Below are 24,581 nucleotides of genomic sequence, written 5' to 3'. Positions count from 1 at the left end.
CCCCTGGGGGCGCCCATACAAGATGGTCACGGGCAAACTCCGCCCGTGGGCGCCCCCCATTACGGAGTCCCTGGCTCCCCAAGAGCGGGAGAGGGTCATCGGTGCCCTCTTTCCGCCAGGAGAGGGCATCGGCCCTCGGGCACCTCGGCAGTTTGTTGATGTCGAGGTGCCCGAAGTCTCCCTGGAGGAGATTGCCCGGGCCCGGAAGCGCCTAGGGGGCAACAAGGCCCCCGGCCCTGACGGGATTCCGGGCAATGCGTGGGCCCAGGCCTTGGAGGTCCTGTCCCCGTACCTGAGGCAGCTCTTCACGAGCTGCCTCAGGCAGGGTAGGTTCCCCCCATCCTGGAAGAGGGCCAAGCTGGTCCTTCTTCCAAAAACGGGGAAGTCCGCAGGATCGCCTTCGGCGTTCCGATCGGTGTGCCTGCTGGACGAGGTGGGGAAAATGTTCGAGAGAGTGGTGGTTTCCCGCCTCGTCCAGCACATGTCCCGGAAGTGTCCGGGACTTTGTGAGGGGCAGTACGGGTTCCGTGAGGGTCGTTCGACGGTGGACGCCATCAAGGACGTCCGGGCCCTCACGGTGGCCGTTACCGCGGCCGGGGGGGGAGTGGCGGTGGCGGTGTCATTAGACATCGCCAACGCCTTTAACTCCCTCAGTTGGCCGGCCGTGGTGGAGGCGCTGGAGTATCAGCGCCTCCCTGCCTACCTCGAGGCGACGGTCCTGGACTACTTCCGGGACCGTTGGCTGGTGTACGCCGGTCGGAGCGGCGAAGAGATCACGAGATCTCAGTCGCGCGGTGTCCCGCAGGGGTCGGTAGTTGGGCCGACCGTGTGGGACATCACATTCGACAAGATCCTGCGGGCTCCCCTGCCCCCACGCTGCTAATGCTTTGCGTACGCCGATGACGTGCTGTTGGTGGCGTGGGGGCCAGGATGGGGGGATGCGGTGAGAGCCGCGGAGGATGGTGTGGCCTGCGTGGCCCGAGCTGTGCGTGCCCTAGGGCTGGAGGTGGCGCCCCACAAGTCCGAGGCCGTCTTTTTCCACGACGGCCTCCGTGGGGCCCCACCTCCAGCACAAGTGATGGTGGGGAACGTGCTCGTCCCAGTGGGGCCCAAGATAAGGTACCTGGGCCTCACACTGGATGGCCAATGGTCGTTCGAGGACCACTTTGTGGAGTTGGCCCCCAGATTGGAGCGTGGGGCGGCAGCCATAAGCCGTCTCATGCCCAATCTCGGGGGCCCACAAGTGATGGCTCGTCGCCTCTATGCGGGGGCGGTCCGATCGGTGGCCCTCTACGAGGCACCGGTGTAAGCGTGCGACCTGGAGGCCACCCGACGCGCCAAGTTAGTGGTGCGCCGCTTCGAGCGGAGGGTGGCAACCAGAGTCGCGCGCCTTTACCGGACCGCCTCCCATAGGGCGGCGACGGCTCTCGCGGGGCTAACCCCCATTGCCCTTCTGGCGCCCGCGTATGCAGATGCGTACGAGCGGGCGCGGAGGGCGAAGGATCAGGGGGTCCGGCTGACCGCGAGAGCCAAGGAGGTCCTCGGGCGACAGGCTCGGCAAACGGCGCTGCAGGCATGGCAGCGCCAACTCTCCGATCCGAATGACACATCGGGTCGGAGAGTAGCCGAGGCCATCCACCCCTGTCTGACGAAGTAGCTGGACAGGGGATGGGGCAGAGTCACGTTCCGGATGGGCTAGGTACTCACCGGACGTGGATGTTTCGGTGAGTACCTGTGCAGGATAGGGCGCGAGCTCGGGCCACGCTGCCACCACTGTGGCGCGGACCAGGACACGGCGCAGCACACGCTGGAGCATTGTCCAGCGTGGGCGGATGAGCGCCGTGTCCTGGTCCAACACATTGGTCGGGACCTCTCGCTGCCGGTGGTCATGAGTTCGATCACCGAGAGCGAGAGGTCATGGAGGGAGTTCGCCTCCTTCTGCGAAAGCACGCTTTCGCAGAAGGAGGCGGCCGAACGCCTCCGGGAACCCGAGCGTCCCGGAGGATTGCGGCGTCGCGGGGGAAGGGGGTGACCGTTGTGTCTCGGGCAACGGCCCCCCGGGGAGGGGACCTGGTCGGGCGACAGGGTGCCTTTATCGAAGCACCCTAGGGGGTGAGACTGCGGGAACCACAGTCGAACCCCTACCTCGTGTCGGCGGGGCACTTACCCGGACGCGGGGAGTCGTTCACCCAGGTCGGCGCGTCCGGATGCGTTCGCGTACAGCGGGTCATGGGCGGAGGCAGAGTGCCGGCGGGGTATATGCCCGGGCACTCGGGTGGTGGACCGGCGGGGCAGTTGCCCGGGTCTCCATCGTCGCGGGGCCCCTCTCCGAGGGTCCCTGCGTCCTCCGCACATGACGTTGGGAAGGAAGGGCGGGTGTTTGAGTTGGGATCCTCATCACCCGTCCACAAAAAACCACCCCACTATGGTGGGTGGTCTCCTTGGAGCGATGGTATGCCTCGCTCCTCGGAGGGGGACGGGCCTGCTAAAAGCGGGCAGCGCTGGCTGTGGCGCTGAGGCCGTCATAACAGGTGGTTGTGGGGCCCGGAAGAATGCTGGCGGCGTGCCCGGGTCCCACGTTTGACACCAGGGCTGGCATACGGAGGGTGGTTTAGTGAGTAAGAGTCTCACACTCCCCTCGCACCCCGCCCAAGGGGAGCGAGGGGGCCCATGACGGGTTCCCCCTCCTTAAAAAAAAAAAAAAAAGGTTAATTCACTTTCCTTCCTTCGTTCATATTCGTCATTTATGTCTTTCAATATTCAAAATAACTACTATATTTTCGAAACTTCTTTTGTTAATAACTTTTTAATAAACAATGAGCGACGGCTAAAACCTTTTGAAGGTCACTCAGGAGGGTGACCTTGACAACATATGTCAAGGTCAAGGTCATTCGAGGTTGCTCCGTTAATCTACATAATTACCCTCTTCTTGAAACTAATTCTATTGCATAGAACTCTTGCAGAACTGTCGAGAACTATCGTTAGAACTGCTGAAAATCATCAGCACGACGCATTTTCACTAAGTGTCATGCTGAACGCAGATGTAACAAATTATTCAAAAATTGTTAATTGGTGGAATATCGATCTGAAATTGTATATATACATATGTGAATCTCGATTAGAACTATCGGGAACTATAGTCAAAAATAATTTTCCACGCGTTTTAGTACTTTAGAGAAGGGAATGTCGTGCTAGATTCGCGAAGTTAGCACGACATTTTTTCAATTTCGATTTTTCAATAGAAGGAATGTAGAACTCTTTTTAATTTTTATCAGGAACTGTAGAACTATGAAAAGTGCTATTAGAACTTTTAATATTTTTTCGATATTCGTAAAACGTCGTGCCAGCTTTAAAGACGTATACAACTGTCTAATCGCGCTTTTTCACAAATTAGTGTATAAAATTATTATATGGACATAAGAGATATTCCCGATCTGAAAAGAAATTTGAGTTATATATTGTAATCCGATAAGTATTCAGTTTAGCGGCCTCATTAAGCTCTTTCGAGACGTTTTGCGCGAAACGAAAGAATTAGGCAGAAAAAAGCGTCAATTTGCCCCGCGAAGCACGATATCACTTATTAAAGTAGACCACTTTTTAAGTTAGGAAACCTGTCATTATATTTAGTAATATATTCGACAGATTTCCTAACCTGAAAAGTGATCAACTTTAACGATTAATATCCCGCTTTGCGGGGCAGGGCGACGCTTTTTTCTACCAGATTCTTTCGTGATCTCGTTTCGTTCAAAACGAAGATTTCGTTTCGTGTAAAACGAAAGAGCTTAATGAGGCCGCTAAACTGAATACTTACCGGATTACAGTACGTAACTCTCACGAGACGAGGGTTCGAGACCCACTGATGTCTCGCTCTCAGATCGCTATGCGCTGCACGTCAAGCATCGCTGCTGCCGCCTGGTGTCATAAAATGGAGAGTGACACCGCCGTGATGTTTGTCCGACGACGACATTTCTTATATGAAATTTTCACATTTCGTACGTTGCATCGTAATATCTCCGCTCGTAAAGCACGTAGAGAGAAAATAAAGACACTTTTATAATATAATTTAAACCCAAGCTATCGATTGAACCTACTTAGAAATTGATCGGTTCAATCGTTATTGCCATCCAAAAATCCCAGTTACTCGCAACTCGTTGACTCACGTAAATGATTCACGTCCGGTCTCGCGCTGCGCTTATACTTAGCGCGAGACACTACCGTGTCTCTTAATGAACACTGTAATGTTAAAACATGTATTAATAAACTTGTGTAAGAAATAAAATAAGTACTGATTTAATAATCAAGAGGCACGGTAGTGTCTCGCGCCAAGTATACGCGCAGCGCGAGAAGCAGAGTGCCTCTTTACTCGAGACGACGTTTCGAGAGAGCCTTCGATTATCACATCTCAATAACGGCTGATCCGATTTTCTCCTACGTGTTCTACGAGCGGAGATATTGCGATGCAAAGTTTGAAATCTGACGATTTTACGTAAGATACTCCGTTTTCTCCTCCTCTGTCAAGTGAGGGCAAGGGGGGCTCGCGGAAAGACGAATGAAAAAATGTGAAGTTCGCTAATTTCGACGCTAGATGGCTCGAAATGACACGTAAATGTAGAGTCGATAATGCTAAATGCAGTATCAATCAATATCGTCGCATTTCGAATTTTGCATAACTTTTTAAATATTTCTTTAATTTTAATCATCTCTTAATACATTTTATATGGCACGGTAGTTAAGAGTTGATTAAAATCAAAGAAACGTTTATAAAGTTATGGAAAATTCAAAATATGATGATTTTGAGACACACACACACACGCGCGCCACACACGCACGCACACACACACACACACACACGCCACACACGCACGCACGCACGCACGTCTAGCCACACTGCTACAAAGTCGGGTAGCTGCGCGCCCACAAAGACGGGTCGCTGTGCGCCTACAAAGACATTACAAACTGTGTGAAATTACAACAAAATTACCTTTTTAAAAAAAGGTACAAAAAAGCGCCAAGCATACGCGCCCGAAGAACGCGTTCAAATATGACCTCTATAAAACTATGATGATATCAACAAATTGCGCCAATTATAAAAATGAGTATTTATGCAAACCAAACAATCTATTACATTTATTCTATTTATTACATCTATTATATTTTTATACAACTAAATATTTTAATACATATAAATCCCTCTAAAAAACCTTACAAAGGTAAAAAAATACGCCAAGTACATAAAAAAGCAAAACTAAATATGATGAAATCCATAGTTAACTAGCCAAGTATTTAGAAGCAATTCAGTTTGAGGATTTGTAATTTGAAATAATACTTGGCGTGCCCGGGTTTTGCATTGGACATGCATTCTTCTAAATTTGTACTGCCTTGAGTATTTTCACTCTTGACTCGTAAATCTTTGTATTTGGTAATATTAAAAAAAATACGTTTACAGTTTTGCACATTAGCGGAGTGATTATAAATATCCCTTTTCATTACTCACTCAATACAAGTAATTTACACATACAGTTTACACAAATTATAGGTAGGACGTACGTTTTAATGCGACCCGGGCACGCCAAGTATTATTTCAAATTAAAAATCCTCAAACTGAATTGCTTCTAAGTACTTGGCTAGTTAACTATGGATTTCATCATATTTAGTTTTGCTTTTTTATGTACTTGGCGTATTTTTTTACCTTTGTAAGGTTTTTTAGAGGGATTTATATGTATTAAAATATTTAGTTGTATAAAAATATAATAAATATAAGGAGGTTGCGCGATCGGATTTTGCACATCATTTCTTGGCCCTAAAAAGGGCCGATTGATTTGCATTTTTGACGTTTGTCTTTAGCAGGTGACCAATCCAGTCATAAAACATTTCTGTAACCGAAATGAGAAGTATCACTCAATATGCATCTAAACGTCAATTACTTCTGGTACAATATTCCGTTGTTGCTGTCTATTTGCTGCGTCATGTATGGATTCGATTAGTTTTATTGAAGGGTAGCGAATGTTTGCTTGATGTCGTGCCTACTCCATAAACCATATGACACTGGCAATGTGTGCACAAGTACCGAGGGTTCGAGCGCCGGACTTACACGTGCAATAGTAACATTGTATGGGAGTATGTTCGTCATTATCCATCCCATCGTCCACTTCATTATCACCAGTAGGTCGGTATGAAATCCATAGCTGATATTTTGTTGCGTTGCGAAATCGTGAGAAAATTCTAACTCTCATCAATCCTGGCTGTGGTAATCTGTTTACATCTCTTAACATTTCAAGTTGGAACTCTTCTTCCTCGTCTCTTTGTAACTTGTCTTGCACATAAGATGCTGCTAATTTAATTTGATATACACCAACTGTGAGATTTTTTAGAAAATCCAATGTCAAGACTGGGAAATCAAGCAATTGTTCAGCATCCAAACGTATCCACCTTTGAGCATTCTTGGTGTTGAGATTTTCAATCTCAACTAGTGCTTGGATGACATTTGGTTCCCAAGTAATTGTTGGACTATCTCAGCATTGACTCCTTCCATGAGAATGGGGGGATGGTACTTATTAATAATAGCTCCAGCTATCCGGTAAAAATCTCTTAGATTTGGAAGATGCTGGATTTGTATCATTTCCCGAAGGAATTTGAAAATAGATTTAATGTGCCCGTTTCTAGCTTCTACTATCCACCTTGACTTTGTAACTAGACGCGAATCATTAGCATCTTCTGTGGATAGTTGACGTTCGTTTGCTTCAAGAAGCGCCGGCATTTCCATACAATACCTAAGCGAGCCAGCAGCTCAGTGGCATCCCGGTATCCCCTATCCACTATGACGATATCATTTTTCTGGAACCATCTTGTCATTCTCTCGGTATCTCTTACAAATTCATTTCGCAGAATAGCAGCGTTATTATTCCGACTATCAGAGAAGTACGGCCCTTGAATGTCAAGTATGTAACCGTCAGGTGCAACTATCAGAACAGGTTTGACTAAGTGTCGCCCCTTGTGAACGCAGTATGATTGCCGGAGAGCTCAAAAATTACTACATTTTGGAATATAGCTGTAAGTACCGTCAATGCATGCGATTACTCGGGGAATATGTGGTTCTGGATTATACAGTTCGTTGGCAAACTCCGTCACGTGTCTTTCGATATAATTTTCTCTTGTAATTGCGTCAAATCCAATATTGCTAGGAACAAAACGTTGCATTAAAGATTGTCTGACGGTAGCAATGGCCATACTTGTTGCTTGTCTACTTGGATATTGGAACATAACTTTGAGAAAATCATCAGAAAGTCCCTGACGCATTTTGCATAAAAACGTCAACAGGTCCTTTTTACTAACATATCTGTAGCCTCCTTGACAAGGTACTCTATCACAATAAGCAAATAGTTCTCTAAACTGTACTTTCGTTATAGGGCAAAAACATTCAAATTCATCATCATCCAAACTATTCTCATCGTCAGTTCTCGTCAGATTTCTTGCTACATTACAAAGTCCTTGCAAGAATATTTGGAGTTGTGGTCCCCTAATTACGTATGGCCTGTTAACGAAACGCAAACCAAGTAACAAAGGTTGGAGAATAAAACCTCGATCATCTAAATGACGTCTACATGATTTAACGTTTTCAGGAATGTAAATATTTTGTACAATAAAAACGTTAGCTTTGCATTCGACTGAGATCCTGTGTATATCATTAGTGGCATTACAAATCAGACAAGTACTGTTTCTAGTTTGCGTCAATACATTCAGTTGCAAGCAAGTAGGATCTTGTTCAATTGCAGCTATTTCGTTACGAATAGATTGATTATAGTTACTGCATATTCTCGTGAGATGTGTAACATCGAGGGGTGGTCTATGAAAACCGTCTCGTCTCCGAATAGCTATTTCACATTTGTCGGCATTCTCATCTCCATCTATTCGAGTCATTAGCCGAGGTGCAAATCTTTTATCATAAACGTAACAACGTAAGAGGTTTCTGAATGCCATATTATTTTAAATGATTTTAAGTCAGATTATTAATATCAACAACGTTATTATCAGAGTTCAGATTTCGATGCCGCTATTTTCACTCCAGCCGTCCGTCCAACCGCCGCGAGAGACAAGTGCCAACTATGCTGGTGGAACGGCCTATCGGCAGAGGGGGAGAGGGGGAGGGGGAGGAGGAAGGGGCGAGGGAGGGGAAGGGCAGGGGGAGAGGAGAGATGGAGGGGAGGTGAGAGAGGGGAGAGAGGGAGGGGGTGGAAGAGAGAGAGAGGCAGGCACATATTATCATGACCATATACACGGTCTACAGTTACGACTGTCATGAGTCAATGAACCTATTTTTCAGCTGTTTGACGCTCTATAACTCGGAAACTGTCCATTTTTGGACTTTATGTCTATGGACACTTTTCATCAGGACATCATGAACTACGTTATATTAAATTTTCAGCCGATTCGACTGGGATCCATTTTCCATATAATTTGTGCGGGGTCCTTTGTTATTATAATATTATTTTAAATTTATGTTTTCATTTTTAACAAAAGAAAAAGAACTTTTTAAAATATTAATAGTTTCCATTTTTACAAAAAATTGAATATATCTGGTTTAATAAGGAAAAGCGTTTGTTTCGTATTACAAGAAAGTATCGCAATTAACTCCTTATTATTGAAGCTTATTAATCTAATCATTCTGTTTGAAATTCCACCGGTCCGATCGAGTCGACTTATTTTCGTCTCGAGACAAATAAGGTGTTTGCGCGATTATACAATGGACTTCGATTCCCATATTTGTCGCAACCGTCTGAATTTCTAGAAATTAAACTAATTTGTCTCAAGACTCGACAATCACTCTCTTCCAGCCGATGTTTGTCAGATGATCTGACTCAGATCATAGTCGACTATCAGCTCCGTTTTCCGTGGAAGAGAGCGGAGTCGAATTTCGACATTGCTAGCGTCACGATCACTCAAAATTTTATAGCCTCGCGACATCGAAGTCTTGGTCAACGATCAACTATCTCTCGCTGTTGAACCGCTCTCTCATTGAAGTCCGTTGCGAGTGCGAATTCTCAACCGTATGGATACGAGTTTCTTTCTCGGATTTGTGAACCGCTTGTCTGACCGCTCACGAAGAAATTTGCTATTGTCCATTCAGTTCTGCTAATACAATTTGTTAACTGGTCTAATGACTGTTCTACTGACGATCGAAAGTATATTCGGTGTGCTACAAGATTCTCTCATAATTTACTTCGCGCCAAGATTTCCGCGAACAAGATCTCTGCCGCGTTATCTCTCAAGCGCCGCGTAGACGAAGATATCCGTCTTCCAGCTGCGAACTAATACTGCGAGTTTTTACCAGAGAATCTTTCGCCGAACTGTAAATCGTGAACTTACAGAATAAATCTTTGTTACTGTTTACATCAGTGAAATGACTATTTCAAAGCACCCTCTCCATTCCTATTGATCGGACCTATTCAGAAGTTTGATTGCACAATCTCGCGCCCAGCACTGGGTGGTTCCAGTGATCTCTCGAAACAGCGTTTTTTTCTTGAAACGTTTACCAATAAGTAAACCTACTTACACTCCAATTTTTTCAAATTTGGCACTGTTCGGTCTCGGAAGGGACTTCGAGGTTCAAGATTGGATTTAACAGCACACTATATGTTTATTGTTCTTTCACTATGTACAGTATTTACAGACTATACAGCAACGCGGAGTCAGGAGCAAGCAACTCCGAAAGCACCGATCGAGCAAGTATCTCGAATAACGCAAAGTCTCTGCAACCGAAGACAGTGTCTCGACTATACAATAAGTATCGACTGTGTCGTGTCGGGGGGTCCTGTTCCTTTTATAGGTCCGGAGTTCCAGAAAGATCGAGACCTTCCTCCGTTTAGACAACTAAGTCAGCTGTTCAGTGCCGACTTTGCTGTACAGAAAAACGCCCGCGACCCCGCTTAGTCATTAGAGTAGGCACTCGTGCTGTACACAGTGTCTCGGGTGTTTGTGTCTCAGGACTTCGCCTATGCGAAAGAAACGGTAGACAAAGCTAACGTTCAATAATAGCGACTTTCAAGTGATCTGACGGTTGATTCGCCGAAGGGAAATCGAGAGAATATAATTGAGGACGAAAATTTAATAATTAAAAAAAGGTAGCGCGGAGCGTGCAATATCCATGTTCTTCCGAAAAAGGCACAAATGTAGAATTTTGAAAAATATTTGACTCATGTCTTTTCATTTATGTTCATAAGCGATTTTAAAAGTAATTAATACCCTTCCAAATCACCCTCCTATCATCAATAAGTACAATAAAAATACAAACCTTCGGTGCACCTATGGGTTCACCTCTGTCTCAGGTGATAGCGGACATAGTGCTACAGGATTTGGAGGCAAAAGCATTGTCCTTATTAAGTTTTACACCGCCACTATACTACAGATATGTAGATGACATCGCTATGGCGGTTCCTCCTTCCTTATATAAAGATACCTTAGATCTTTTTAATTCATTCCATCAAAGGCTGCAATTTACCATGGAAATTGGCGAGAATAATAGACTAAATTTCCTAGACGTTACCTTAATAATTAAAAACAATTCTGTAATCTTTGACTGGTTTCACAAACCAACCTTTTCGGGAAGATACCTGAATTTTTTCTCGCAACATCCTTTTTGCCAAAAAAGGGCACGATTATAAGTCTGATCGACAGAGCCCTATTGTTGTCCCATCCTTCTTTTCACCTAAAGAATCTGGAATTTGCAGTGAATATTTTGCTTGGAAACTGTTATCCATTAGATCTAATTTTTAAAGTTATTCATGAGAGGTTGAAAAGGATTTGTAATAAACATAGGTTCGACAGAGTCGATACAGAGAGTGTGGACAAAGAATCTGTTCCGTTTTTCGTTCTTCCATATATCCCAGGAATATCTGAACGGTTTGAAAAGATAGTTAGGAATTTGAATATGAGAATGGCTTATTTCAACCTTAATAAAATGCATAAATACATTAGAGTTCATAAGGATAAGCTTCCCCGGTCTTCTTGTAGTGAAGTTGTGTATAAAGTCAGTTGTAATGACTGTGAAGCCTCTTATGTGGGTCAGACTGGTCGACAAGTACATACGAGAATAGCCGAACACCGTAATAATTTTAAAAAGACTTCTACCGAACTATCGGTTTTATCTGAACATAGGCTCCAGTTTAACCATGACTTCGATTGGGAAAATATTAAAATCTTGGATCATGAATCATTTTTGAATAAGCGATTAATCTCCGAAATGATTTTTATTAAAAGACAGAAAGAAAGTTTGAATTTGCAGACAGATACCGAACGTTTACCCATGTACTATGTTAATGTCATCGACAGGCTTAAGAAGATTTGAATTGAGTGTACGAAGTATATGTAGTTGTTTTGATGTTCTCGCTGTGTTATTATGTTTATGAGATCATGTAGGAATAAGCCAACGTACCATTTTCGTCTGACTAGTTAATCAGATCAGAACAACTTGGTTCTTGACAAGAGCAACGCTGATTTTAATTTAATATTGACGTAACAAGAGCGGGAGCATCATTACAAGATGGAGTTTCGAATCTCTATATAGTTTGACATTTGTAAGTTGTTTGATTTCTCTGTCGTTTTTTATTTACCTTCATATGTTAACCTCACCGATACCATATGTACAGGGTGTCCCATGGGAAGTTGCTGAAAGTAAACGATTGGTTCTCCCCTCCATGACTTCAGAAAGGGTCTTACAGTTAACGGTCGTTCATCTGAGTGTCCGCAGTTTTATTCTGGTTGTGGTAGATGCAAGTCCGTGCGCGTCAAAATGAGTAATCTGACGACGGAAGAAAAGATTTATCTTGTCGAGTGCTTCTTTTCCAGAGGAAAAGTTTATAGCAATGCTTACAGGGGGTTTCGTACTAAATACGGAACACATAAAGTTAAGAGCGAAAACACGCTGAAAAGGTTAGAATTTATTATTTCTTTAAACGTATGCGTTATGTCACTCCATTTTTTGACAATAAATCTGCATTAAAATAATGGTTTGCGTTATTTTTATCAGAATTATCGATAATTTTATGCAGTATGGGACTATCCAAGACCGTAGACATGATCTGCCAGGTCCTTCTGTGTCTGTAGCTGCAGAAGAAAACATTGAAGATATTAAGAAGTATTTTGAAGAGAATCCAAATTCTTCCATTCGGAAAGCTGCCCAAGCTCTTGAAATATCCAAAACAACGTTACACAGGATTTTAAAACATTTCCTGAAAATGCATCCCTATAAAATAACATCGCATCAATTGCTAACCAAACGCGTTATGACGAAACGTGTGGAATTCTGCAAGACGATAAATGGAATGTTTGAAGATGGAGAACTTGATGCAAAATTGATAATTTACACGGACGAAGCACATTTCTGGCTAAATGGTTATGTTAATAAACAAAATTATAGATTTTGGGAGTCGGAAAATCCCAACGTTTCCCTGACTAAACCTTTACATCCACAAACAATAACAGCATGGGCTGTGATCTCGGTAAAAGGAATTTATCTGCAATTCTTCGAATCAACAGTCACTGGTGAAAGTTACAAGCAGCTTCTCGAAACACAACTCTTCCCTCATGCAAAAAAGAGGCCTGGTCAGAGGATTTCATTTCATGCAGGATGGAGCGACACCACATCGAACCCAGGAGGTCTTCGAAACAATCCATAAAGTTTATGGCAATCGAGTCATCGGTCTGGGATACCCCAAATTTGCCCAGAGGGGGCTAAAATGGCCACCGTACTCACCGGATTTAAATCCATGTGACTTCTTTCTTTGGGGATACATTAAGGACCATTGTTATGCCGGAAATCCAGAAACAGTGTCAGATTTAGTAGTAGCTATTAAAAAGGTCGTCAGCAACATTAAAGACGACATGTTAGAAAAAGTTTTCACAAGTTTTCGTAAAAGAATTGATTTTTGTACAAATTCAGATGGTGCACACTTTGAAAATATTTATCATTAGCTTACTTGATTATTAGCATATTTTTCATTAATAAAATAAACTGATATACAAACATTTTGCTAAATTTTATTTATACCCATTAAAAACTGCAGACTTTTCCTCTTTCCAACGCAATTTTTGTTTTTTCAGTAACTGCATACGTTTAAAAATGACAGCTGATTAGTTTCAGCAACTTCCCATAGGACACCCTGTATATTAGTTTTGTCTACTAAATTGAAGTTTCGATTTCATAATTGCTGCATGATTGCAGCAATTATGAAATCGCAATTGGATTGCCATTGCGATGGTTTAGAATAACTACCTAACAGGATTTACTGAAGATGTGACTGAGTTTTTTACGTTTTTACTTGTATTCTATTTTATATCCGACATTATATATTTGCGCTGAAGATGGCCCAAAGAAGGGGACCGAAACGTTCGTTAGGTTTTTATATGTATTGAGATACTGCATTAAAATATAATTTCTTTTGCACATCTATAACTGTGCTGGTTCTCGAAGCCTTGTTTTAACTCCTGAATATATTATAAGTTTGTTATAAGAGTTAATATAGTATAAGAGTAAGTGATATTTAACTATAACATACTTATATATAGCATAAAATTTGTAAAATGCATTGTTTTAAGTTATTCGAACAATAAACGGTTCAAACAAATCCGTAAGAAGATTAAAAAACATTGAAGTGTGTAATGGCTTAAATTATAGAGAATTTTTGAGTTACTCATTACATATGTTGTTGACGTAAACATTCTCTTTTAATATTGTTATATAAAATCTATTTATTACAGTAGTAAGGAAACAAAATATTAGGTAAATTATTACCAGATTTTTAATAACTTTATTTCCAAATAAAATTGTCACATTCGGTAATAAAAACTCCCTTCCTGCCGAAGCAGAAAATAATCAAGAATGAGGTGGTGAGTGTCTATACTATGTTTTTCTTTTAGTGCTATTTTGTTGAAACATGTTATTATTTAAACAAATAATTTTGCACATCTGATTTCATATTCACAATTAGCAATCCAAAAAATTATATTTTGCATTAAAGTTTCTTATGTATTTTTATTGTATTTATTGATGATAGGAGGATAAACATTGTAGAGGTATTAACTATTAAGGGGTATAACCCTTTAAATCACTTATGAGCATAAATGAAAAGACGTGAGTGAAATATTTTTTGTAGTTCTACATTTGTACCAAATTTGAAAAACCTCCAAATGTATTATTTGGGTAGGTTTACTTGTAAGTAAAACTAAATTATTATATTTACAGTTTGGAACTTCTTTTGATCTGGGCACGTATTATGATATTGTCGGAAACGAATTCCGATCGGAATGATTCCGTTTTCCCTAAATTTTTCCCTAGTGTCTTATTACAGACGATAGGAATGAATCCGAATCGATCGGAAGGTTTCCGACACCTCGCGAGCAAATGAAAAGTCGATTCCGATCGGAATAGTAAACCAACTCGCGTGAAATATTAACCAACACTGAATTCGTTGAACCTATTGAAGAATTGTTTAAAAAGAAGAAACTGGTGCCTTATTAAATTTTAAGTTACAGCAATGGTAAGTATTGAATATTTATAATATTAATCAATATTTATGATATGATATGATGTTTGATATTATGTATATTTGATCTATTGATTTATATATTGATATCCGCTACGCTATTATATCGCTTAATGAAACCCAAAGAAAGAATAGACATACAGCTCTAATTATATATAATTATGCATTGTAAAGAATAACATTAATTATCATATACGTGTATGTACTGTGCAGCCATATGTATAAATATATATGTATTGAATTATTTTTAAATATTTTCTTTTTATAAATATAGTTAGTTGCACTCCGTCGAGAGAGAGAGAGAGAGAGAGAGAGAGAGAGAGAGAGAGAGGCAACGTCGCGCAGCAATTAATGCCAGTAAAATTGTAAGGAAAACAATTAGAGATATATGGAATCCTTTTGCTATTCCCGAAAAAGAATTCATTGGCATGTATCAACTAACACAACATATGGTACAGGCACTTATAGAACAATTGGAGCCTTATCTTCCTCAATGTGTGAGAGCTGAAGTGATCCCTAATCACATTAAGGTATAGCAACAAACAGTAATTAAAGAAGCAGTTGAGCAACGACATAGTGAAAAAATTAATGTAAAATACTTTGCGATAAATGTGAAGAAGTATATTTTAAAAGAATATACTTAAACTTGCATTTTCAATTTTCTAAAACAAAAGAAATACATTATTTTCTTAATAAAATTGTATTTGCTATGAAATGTTATGTATGGTAATATTATATAAATGTGAATAATTTTTTCAGGTACTGTGTGCTTTAAACTTTTACGGTCAAGGAAGTTATCAAAAAGGTGTTGGAGTGGACAGTAAATTGAGTATTGCTCAACCTACCGTTAGTATTATTCTTAAAGAAGTCACAATAGCAATTAATGAACGACTGCTTAGACAGTGGATACGCTTCCCAACAATTCCACAGGAGATACAAGAGATTATGCAAAGGTATAAACAAACAATTTGAATTATCCTTTCTCTAAAACAGTATATTTAAAAAATAAATATGCATACATATTAGATATTATAAGTAGAAAAGTAGATATTATAAGTAGAAAAGAATATCATGAACAACATTTATATATTCATGTTGTTATTGATCTTCCGTAGAATACATTTCCATATCTTCGTTTGTATCTGCCACCTGTAACATTTTGCAACGGGAATAATATGAGTAAATACCATATAATTGTTGCAGAAATTATAATAAAACTAAAATTCCCGGATTAGTAGGATTTGTTGACGGTACGAATGTGGCCATAAAAGTACCAGCAATAAACGAAAGACTATACGTAAATAGAAAAGGATATCATGCACAACATGTACAAATTGTAAGTAAAATTGTACTTTTCTATATGACTTATATTTATATTGCTAGTACTTCATGCATGCCCTCATAACATTAAATATTGCAATGTCATACAGTGTCTCATCATGAACACGACACCTCTTGTTTGGTATAGATTATTCACTATAACATTTTATAGTATATTCTGTACAATATAATAATTTAAGAATATAACATAATTTTATAATTCAAGGAAACAGTAATATGCAGATATTAAACTTTAATATCAATTGCCTTGTTTTATATTTTAATATGAATTGCCTTTTTTTAGATATGCGATTCCAATCTGAACATATTAAACATTATAGCAAGATATCCAGGTTCCAGCCATGACTCCTTTGTATGGAGGACTTCTTATGTAAGACATCTTCTTCGAACACAGTAGGAAACTGGAAATCACTGTTGGATCTTTGGTAATAGTTACTAATTATAATAAGTATACTATTTCGTCAAAGTGTGCTTTCGTTTACAAATAATTAATTGAAATATCTGTTACATGTTATATTGTGACATTATTTATCAGTTCTATTTCCCAATTTAACAATTTAGTAAGAAAGCAAAATCTTCACTACATTAACGTGATAAGGACTTAGTTCTTGTTTCACTATGTTGTATACTTTGATTGTACTGTATTCATTATTTTTAATGTATTCATTAAATAAATACATAGTGATATCCTTTGGAGCCATGGCTTTTAACACCCTTTCCGGAACCACAGCCCGATACAAAAGAGGCGTATTTCAATGAATGTCACAGTAGTACACGAAATGCAGTGGAACGCTGCATAGGAGTATTAAAAAACGATTCCGATGCCTTCTTCGGTATCGTACTTTAGAATATACACCCCAAAAAGCAGGTGAAATCATTAATGCTTGTGCAACATTGCACAATATGTGTATGCTGACTAATTTGGCTGATCCTCCGGACCTTGAAGAAGCTATTGCAGCATTAGAAAATGATATGGATAATATAGAGGTTGTACCAGTACCGGAGAGTCGAGCTTTATTCAATGAAGGCCAACGTACACGCGATAGACTTGCTGCCCGAATATTATAAAATTCAATAAAATAGGACAGTTTCTACTATGTTTTACTAATTTTTAATAATTGAAAAATAATAGGATTAAAATTTATGCATTAATATAAATATTAATATAAGTATTAATGACAATAAAAAATAAATTGAAATATTATGGCAAATGTTTTTTATTTTGTAATTATGCAAAGAAAATATATTTCAAGAATAATGGAATAATGAAATTATGCTGCATATGTAACATGAAGAGTTATCTTCATTGTAACCATAATATTATTTATGACAAAAATGCCATACTTACGGAAGTTAGATTTGTAAAGTTCCTTATAGAAGTAGCAATATCAGATATTGCCTCGCTTATTTTATTTAGTACGGTTGTCTGGGTCTTCATTTCATGGAGAATTTGAACGTCAATATCTGAAAAAGAGAAGACATAATAAGAATTGATCATCATTGTTTAAATAGAAAGTTTTTTACATTTATCGTTTATATAACATTGACCACAATAATGTTACACTTCTTATAGTAGTTTAGAAATAGGCCCAAATAATGAGGCAATTTAGTTATTATTCCGATAGCTGTATTTCGATAATTAGGTTTATTCCGAGACTAATTCAATATAGACAAATAGATTAACGGAGCGTTTTGAAGTCAACTAATATTATTTCTTAATGGAAGCACTTGGTATGCTGTAGATACAGTTGTGCATTTATATGCATTTGTCTATTTACTTACGCGATTATGTTCATATCTTTATCTTGCAGTATTCGAAACTGATATAAAAAGAAATGTAAAACTTTTAAAACATGGACTTGATTGTCTTTGAAAGTACATCCCTCATATATTTGTTACTTTTAATCTCTTACCACGGACTTCTATCATTTCTTCCTTTTTCAACCGTTTTGCTTTAAATTCGGAATTACGTGTCCTTTTTTGCATTATAATATCAGAAAGTGTGTCTTTGATATTAATGGATGAATGAGTAGATGCAGATGTATTTAATGAAATTGGAGAAGATTGACAAGAAAGTATAGCGGTGTCTTTCTGAGCAAAAGAAGTAGATGGAGATATAGACGATACAGGCTGACAAGATGAAACATGCACGGAATCAGGAAGTTGAGTGTCATGATGGCTGAATAGGTAATTGTACATGAGCGGATGAGGATATAGATGAAACAGAATGAGAAGGCAAAGTATGTGAAGTGTTAGATAGTGTAGCAGTTGCATGGTGAGGTGAATGAATAGATAGGCGTGAAGAAGCTGGAACTCTTGGGAATGCAACGGGAACAGAGTTATCTGAATTGTCGACTGGTAGGGAATGTTCTGTCCAATTTGGTGGCTGCATACAATAAAGATATTAATAATAAAAATAGCATAATTCAAGATAGAAATGAAATGACAATAGACTATATATAAAAAAGTAATGTCATATGAAATGTCATATAAAAGAATCAACTGCTTACATAAACGCGAAATGCACGTGAAATTGATAGCTTATAATAGTACCAACCTCTGCAGGATCTATTACATTAGAGTGTCCAGTAACTGATTCCACGCCTATTAAAGAAATTAATCTTTCTTCTATTTCAAGAAGAGGAGTAGGACTAGGACCGCCTCCTCCAGTGCCTCGACAATAATTTCTATTTTTTGCTGCTTTTGCCTTTGTATCCGTGCGCCAATCTCTCCATGACTGCAATATGTAACATATTTATCTTATAAATCTAGAAATCATTTTTTATAGGATAATTATGAGTTTTATTCTCGCTTATCACTCCTTTCGTTTCTATAATTGGAGAAAATAATAAAGCGAACCACATGCAATACTGATATTATAATTATAATACACATTATATTATCACAACATACTTTTATCCACTTATCGATAGATTTAGTGGTTCCACTACCACAGCTATTTAACTTTGTTGCAAGCTGTTCCCATAAAAGAGCTGCTTGTTTCTTTCCGTTTGGGCCTTGTATACGATTTTGAGCTAGGTCTCGATGCTCTTCCATAAAATGTAACATAATAAGTCGCTGTTCCGTTGTGGTCTTCTTTCTTATCTGTTCATGAAAGAATGTAATAATATATATATATATATATATATATATATATATATTGCAACTACATAGTAATGTTAATTAACAATCATACATGTCATCTGCATTGTGTATATGATTATATCATGCGTATCGTTTTCATTCTATATAAACTGCCCCCAGGGAGGAATGACTCATTGATTGTCGATGGACAAGTCATTTCTCGCTGGATAGTAGCACATATGTGTACAAATGCAAATAACAAATTACTTCGTTAAAAAAATATATCCTATATATATAAATATATATATCCTATAAATATATTCTTTATATATAAATATATAAAGAATATGTAAAATAATACATCATATATCAAAATTAAGGTTATCTTTGTCACTGTGCTGTGTTATGCTCATTATAATTACATTATATCTTACTTTCAACTTTAATATGGACTGTTACTTTACATAAATCCAAAAGTTTAACATAAAAATGTTATGTTAAAAGTTTTAACATAACATTAATATATTTTATACTTACGCTGTCTCCCATTGTGCCGGTATATGCATTTCAAATCTAGATTCTTTTCTTGTACTGTGATTCGTTCAAATAGTCCAATTCGTCCGTTCCTCTCGTCTCACTTATTTTCAAATAGTATCTAGTGAAACATACGGAAAGCCAATTCCGTTCCGATTTCGACGAGATGTGTAATAGTTCTATGACAGAAACGAAATCGGAATCGGAAACTCAGTTGTCGGAAACGCACGTTTTCGAACGGAATCGTTGATACTTGATAATAGGTGCCCTGGTAGATAATATACAGTTATTACAAGTTATATTCTTTTTTATATTAGTAATTATACAGGGTGTCCGGTAGGGAAGTATCGACCGAAAAGGTGGAGATAGATTAAGTGAAGCTGAAAAGAAAGTCCTATATCATTTTGCGATTTGCGTAATAATAATCGAGTTATTAACGATTAATTGATATCAACGTATGAGAGTACGGTCGTGCAGCGAGGCCGTAGGTCGGCGAGCCGCGCGCTCGTAGTTGGTTACGGCGCAGTGAGAGAGCGGTGCCAGAAAGCGTGCTTTGTAGCATGCAGTGGAGATGGAGTGGGAATGGTCTCGCGAATCGTTGCACGCTTTCTGACATCACTAAATGGAGAGAGTATGGCGCGCCTCAGTTTTCTTTCTCATATCTCGCTCGAACAGTTTCCACCACTTTTACCTACGCGCTCAACGCGCTTGTTGTGTGTCTTTGCGGTGTGCTTGCGTGTACGTCTCTCTCTCTCGCTCTCTCCCCCCTTCCTCCCACACACACACACACACACACGCACGCACGCACGCACGCACGCACGCACAAGAGGTATAAATCCGATCAGCAACCTCCACGTGGTGCACACTGGGCAACGCTAATGCCGACGGTAAACAGTAAAATACTAAAGAAAAAACTTCAATGTTTATTATAAAGTGAGTTATTATCATTGGTCCGCCAAAGGTTGAACCTGAGTTTTCGGGATAAGGAGGGTTTTATAAAAAAATGTTTCGAACAAAAGTTACTTACTTTTCGATGGAAAATCAGAATCTGCAATAAAAAGTTGGGGTTTCAATTTAAAAAATTAGAAGTGCCCTTTACGTGACCTTCAAACGACTATACAAGATCAAACCAATTGCACCATCTTATGTCCCCCTTCGAACCAAACAACTTTTGTCTGAAACATTGTTCGATTTAACGCAGTGTTTCTGAGAAATTTGAGTAGATCCTTTAAAATGGGACACCCTATATACAGGGTGAGCCATTTTAAGTAACGCATTGATTTTTCTCGAAAAACAAATCTTGTATCGAAAAATGTTTCAGACAAAAGTCGTTTGGTTCGAAGGGGGCAAGATGATAGCATTATCAATGTAATTGTAGATGGCGTCACTTTAGAGATTTCATCATGGCGGCCATTTTTTTAAATGGAAGTTGATTTTTCTCTCTAAGTGAAAGTTGTAGCTGATAATGAAACGAATACAACAGTTTTTTGCAATTGGACCATTTTTCAGTACGTTACAGCGTTCCAAAGTATACTGTTTTATAATTTAAGTATACACATAAACCAAATTTTGTATTGAAAAATGTTTCTTACAAAAGTTTTATGACTTCAAGGGGGACATAAGATGCTGCCACTGATTTGACCTTGGGTACACCTGTCAAGGTTATGTGCAGGTTAACTGTTTTTTTTAATGGATCTCTTTATTTCTCATTATACAGTCTTGTAGCTTACCTCGAGAGCTTTTCAAAACGCTATAATAAAGTATTATATCGTTAAATATTATTCGAGTTATGAGAACTAAAAGCGTTTCTCGAAAGTAAAATTCCACAAAGATTGTATATAAGTCGCTAAGCCAAACCGCGAATTAAGTCTGTCGTATTGCGACATACTGAGAGGAAGCTCTGCTACTCTATGGCGTGATAAGTTAGATATACGTTAAAGTTTCTTCTCTGTTCATATTTTCATTTCTTAACTATAATATTATCAGTAACATATTTTTTACGATAGTAGACATAGGTGATTATACTCCTAAAGAAATCATCGATATGTTAGTAGTTTTCGGAGAATGTTTTGGCAATTACCGTGAAGCTGCGAGACTTTACCGAAATCGGTATCCAAACAGACGACATCAAAATAATACCGTCATTCGGAGGCTTAAGATAAGAGCCGAACAGGGTCAGTTGTCACGCTAAACGTGATTATGATGTTGATGATGTACGTGTTCTGGCTGTCTTAGCGGCTGTTCACATTGACCCTCATATTAGTACGCGCCAAATAGCTAGACAAACAGGTATACCTCAGAGAACGATTGTGAGAATTTTGAGGAAAAAGAAGCATCATCCATACCATATCACATTAACGCAGGTTCTAACTCCAAATGACATGCGACAACGTGTACTGTTTTGTCAATGGGCTAGACAAATGATTGCGCATGATGCAGATTTCTTTAAATACGTTCTATTCTCTGATGAATCGACATTTAAAAATACCGGAGAATTAAATACACATAATTGTCATTACTGGTCGGATGTCAATCCTTATTGGCATAGGCAAGTTAATAATCAACATCGTTGGAGTGTAGTAGTTTGGTGTGGAATTGTCAACGGTTATCTAATTGGTCCTTATTTTTTTCATTAGAATGTGACCGGACATAGCTTTCTAGAGTTATTAAGAGACCATTTACTCACTTTACTTGAAGAAGTCGATTTGGAGACAAGGCGAAGAATGTGGATTCAGATAGATGGTGCGCCACCACATTTCGCACGAAACAAGACATTTTCTGGATCAAAACTTCAACGGTAGGTGGATCGGACGGGGTGGTCCAATTGCATGGCCTCCTCGGTCACCAGATTTGACTTTACCTGATTTTTACTTGTGGGGGTATGTGAAAAATTTGGTGTTCGAACGGGAACCGACGACAAGGGAAGACATGATCGAACGAATTCGAATGGCTTATAGAGCAATACCAAGGGCTGTCTTACTTCGAACGGTCGAACACTTCGCAAAGAGAATCAGGTTATGCATTCGAGCCAACGGGGATAACTTTGAATAGCTTTTTCGATAGATGCTGAGAAACAGTTAATCAAGCACCCAGAATCGCGAGAGGCTAGGGGACTCGCGTAACTCAAGCACCCCGAATCGCGAGAGGCTAAGGGACTCGCGTAAATCAAGCACCCCGAATCACAAGAGGCTAGGGGACTCGCGTTAATCAAGCACCCCGAAGGGAACAGAAACCTATTACATCCACGCCGTTGTTCCTGGGTAGCGCTAAAAGTAGGATAGTTGATAGAACGGTACACTTTGGGTAATGCAAATGCCGGCAGTACTGTAAACTGTAGTTCGCATAACTCGATTAATATTTATTAAAAAAATACTTTATTATAGCGTTTTGAAAAGCTCTCGAGATAAGCTACAAGACTGTATAATGAGAAATAAAGAGATCCATTAAAAAAAAAGTTAACCTTCACATAACCTTGACAGGTGTACCCAAGGTCAAATCAGTGGCAGCATCTTATGTCCCCCTTGAAGTCTTAAAACTTTTGTAACAAACATTTTTCGATACAAAATTTGGTTTATGTGTATACTTAAATTATAAAACAGTATACTTTGGAACGCTGTAACGTACTGAAAAATGGTCCAATTGCAAAAAACTGTTGTATTCGTTTCATTATCAGCTACAACTTTCACTTAGAGAGAAAAATCAACTTCCATTTAAAAAAATGGCCGCCATGATGAAATCTCTAAAGTGACGCCATCTACAATTACATTGATAATGCTATCATCTTGCCCCCTTCGAACCAAACGACTTTTGTCTGAAACATTTTTCGATATAAGATTTGGTTTTCGAGAAAAATCAATGCGTTACTTAAAATGGCTCACCTTGTATACAGGGTGTTCCAAAAACATACCGACAAACTTCAGGGGGTTATAGAGGACACCAAAACAAGCAACTTTTATTAATATACCGATACCCGAAAATGAGCCGTTTTTGCAGGAGAGTAAATTATGTGGATTTATAACAAATGCTCAAAATGTTGGCCATTTTCTTCTATGCACAGATGACGATGAATAGAAGCAAATGTGCTATGATGATGTTGACGACGATTTGGATTTCTCTCTTTCAAAGAAAGATATAAGAATGTTTATCATTGATAGTAAACGCAACTATTCCCAAAATCGCTCGGTCGAACGATTTCATTAAAAAGCGACGTGCATCGAACTGTCAAAGCTATCACATGTCACCCGAGTGACATTACTTATACATTACAGATTTCTGTTTCACGCACATCGTAAGATATTATTTTTGTCTTTTCTAAAATAAATAAGTTGATCTAATAATTGTACAAAATGTAGAAACAGAACTTTTTATTATAAATATACATTTTTAAGATTATTACATGATATGCGTGATACAGAATCTGTAATCTATAAGCAACGTCACTCGGCTGACATGTGTGATAGCTTCATGTGATAGCTTTGACAGTTCGATGCACGTTGCTTTTTATTGACAGATTAAAGTTTTAAGATCTTATTATGAAATGTTTGAATGTGGAATGAATAGAATGTTCAATACATTCATTATCGGCGTATAAATGAATGAAAAAAAGTATCAAAAATTGATATTGTAATATCGCATATGATCCAAACTCAGGGTACATAGAGCCTGTCACTACTGTGCAATGTACCGTGCCTGAGCGCGCGAATTTTAGACGATACGATTAGTCAACTTTAAACGCTTCTCATTTAAAAACTATTGTAGTCTCAACATTTTGGTATTAGAAAATTCGTCTCCAAATACTCTCAAGAATCTCTCATTAACGGCTATCGCACTTGCTCTGGGACACCCTGTATATACTATATACACACATACAGGGTGTATCTGAAATGATGCACTAAACTTTAGGAGCGTATTCTAGAGGTCAAAATAAGACTTTTTTTTCCTATGAACATGGGTCCGCAAATGAATCCCCTCCGAGCTAATTATGAAGTAAAGTTAGCCACTAAAATGAAAAAATAAAAACGTACCTCATGAAAACATTAATTTGCCAAGCTGGCAATTTCGAAGACTTTTTCAGTTTTTAAATGA

The 24,581-nt window shown here is 39.2% G+C and overlaps 3 protein-coding genes across 3 annotated transcripts; 2 read left to right on the top strand and 1 right to left on the bottom strand.

Annotated features, from left to right (window-relative positions):
- Window positions 1–14,357: 14,357 nt before the first annotated feature.
- Window positions 14,358–17,007, top strand: LOC105278606 (putative nuclease HARBI1). The gene is made up of 5 exons (XM_020031389.2): window positions 14,358–14,531; window positions 14,812–15,067; window positions 15,297–15,490; window positions 15,741–15,873; window positions 16,162–17,007. The coding sequence occupies exons 2-5, from the start codon at window positions 14,966–14,968 to the stop codon at window positions 16,273–16,275; spliced, it is 543 nt and encodes a 180-aa protein (XP_019886948.1). The 5' UTR covers window positions 14,358–14,531; window positions 14,812–14,965; the 3' UTR covers window positions 16,276–17,007.
- LOC105278607 lies at window positions 15,511–19,917 on the bottom strand. The gene is made up of 5 exons (XM_020031390.2): window positions 19,500–19,917; window positions 18,792–18,983; window positions 18,436–18,615; window positions 17,227–17,342; window positions 15,511–15,686 (listed from the first exon to the last, which is right to left on the bottom strand). The coding sequence occupies exons 1-4, from the start codon at window positions 19,509–19,511 to the stop codon at window positions 17,313–17,315; spliced, it is 414 nt and encodes a 137-aa protein (XP_019886949.1). The 5' UTR covers window positions 19,512–19,917; the 3' UTR covers window positions 15,511–15,686; window positions 17,227–17,312.
- A 1,767-nt stretch (window positions 19,918–21,684) lies between these two features.
- Window positions 21,685–22,297, top strand: LOC113561697. The gene is made up of 2 exons (XM_026968523.1): window positions 21,685–22,127; window positions 22,188–22,297. The coding sequence occupies exons 1-2, from the start codon at window positions 21,878–21,880 to the stop codon at window positions 22,295–22,297; spliced, it is 360 nt and encodes a 119-aa protein (XP_026824324.1). The 5' UTR covers window positions 21,685–21,877.
- Window positions 22,298–24,581: the final 2,284 nt, after the last annotated feature.

This window comes from Ooceraea biroi, chromosome 3 (genome assembly GCF_003672135.1).
Source record: "Ooceraea biroi isolate clonal line C1 chromosome 3, Obir_v5.4, whole genome shotgun sequence".
In the NCBI taxonomy this organism is placed as follows: domain Eukaryota; kingdom Metazoa; phylum Arthropoda; class Insecta; order Hymenoptera; family Formicidae; genus Ooceraea; species Ooceraea biroi.
Note: the sequence above shows the minus strand (reverse complement) of the source record. Positions and strands in the feature narration are given on the sequence as shown.

What these genes read in the sequence shown, in the direction of transcription:
- LOC105278606 (XM_020031389.2), top strand. Translation starts at nt 14,966, where the DNA reads ATGTATCAACTAACACAACATATGGTACAGGCACTTATAGAACAATTG. An exon ending in TGATCCCTAATCACATTAAG is followed by an intron (nt 15,068 to 15,296) that starts GTATAGCAACAA and finishes TAATTTTTTCAG; the next exon opens with GTACTGTGTGCTTTAAACTT. An exon ending in ATACAAGAGATTATGCAAAG is followed by an intron (nt 15,491 to 15,740) that starts GTATAAACAAAC and finishes TAATTGTTGCAG; the next exon opens with AAATTATAATAAAACTAAAA.
- LOC105278607 (XM_020031390.2), bottom strand. An exon ending in CTATCGATAAGTGGATAAAA is followed by an intron (nt 18,616 to 18,791) that starts GTATGTTGTGAT and finishes TACATATTGCAG; the next exon opens with TCATGGAGAGATTGGCGCAC. An exon ending in ATGTAATAGATCCTGCAGAG is followed by an intron (nt 17,343 to 18,435) that starts GTTGGTACTATT and finishes TCTCTTTTTCAG; the next exon opens with ATATTGACGTTCAAATTCTC.
- LOC113561697 (XM_026968523.1), top strand. Translation starts at nt 21,878, where the DNA reads ATGCGACAACGTGTACTGTTTTGTCAATGGGCTAGACAAATGATTGCG. An exon ending in AATTGGTCCTTATTTTTTTC is followed by an intron (nt 22,128 to 22,187) that starts ATTAGAATGTGA and finishes TACTCACTTTAC; the next exon opens with TTGAAGAAGTCGATTTGGAG.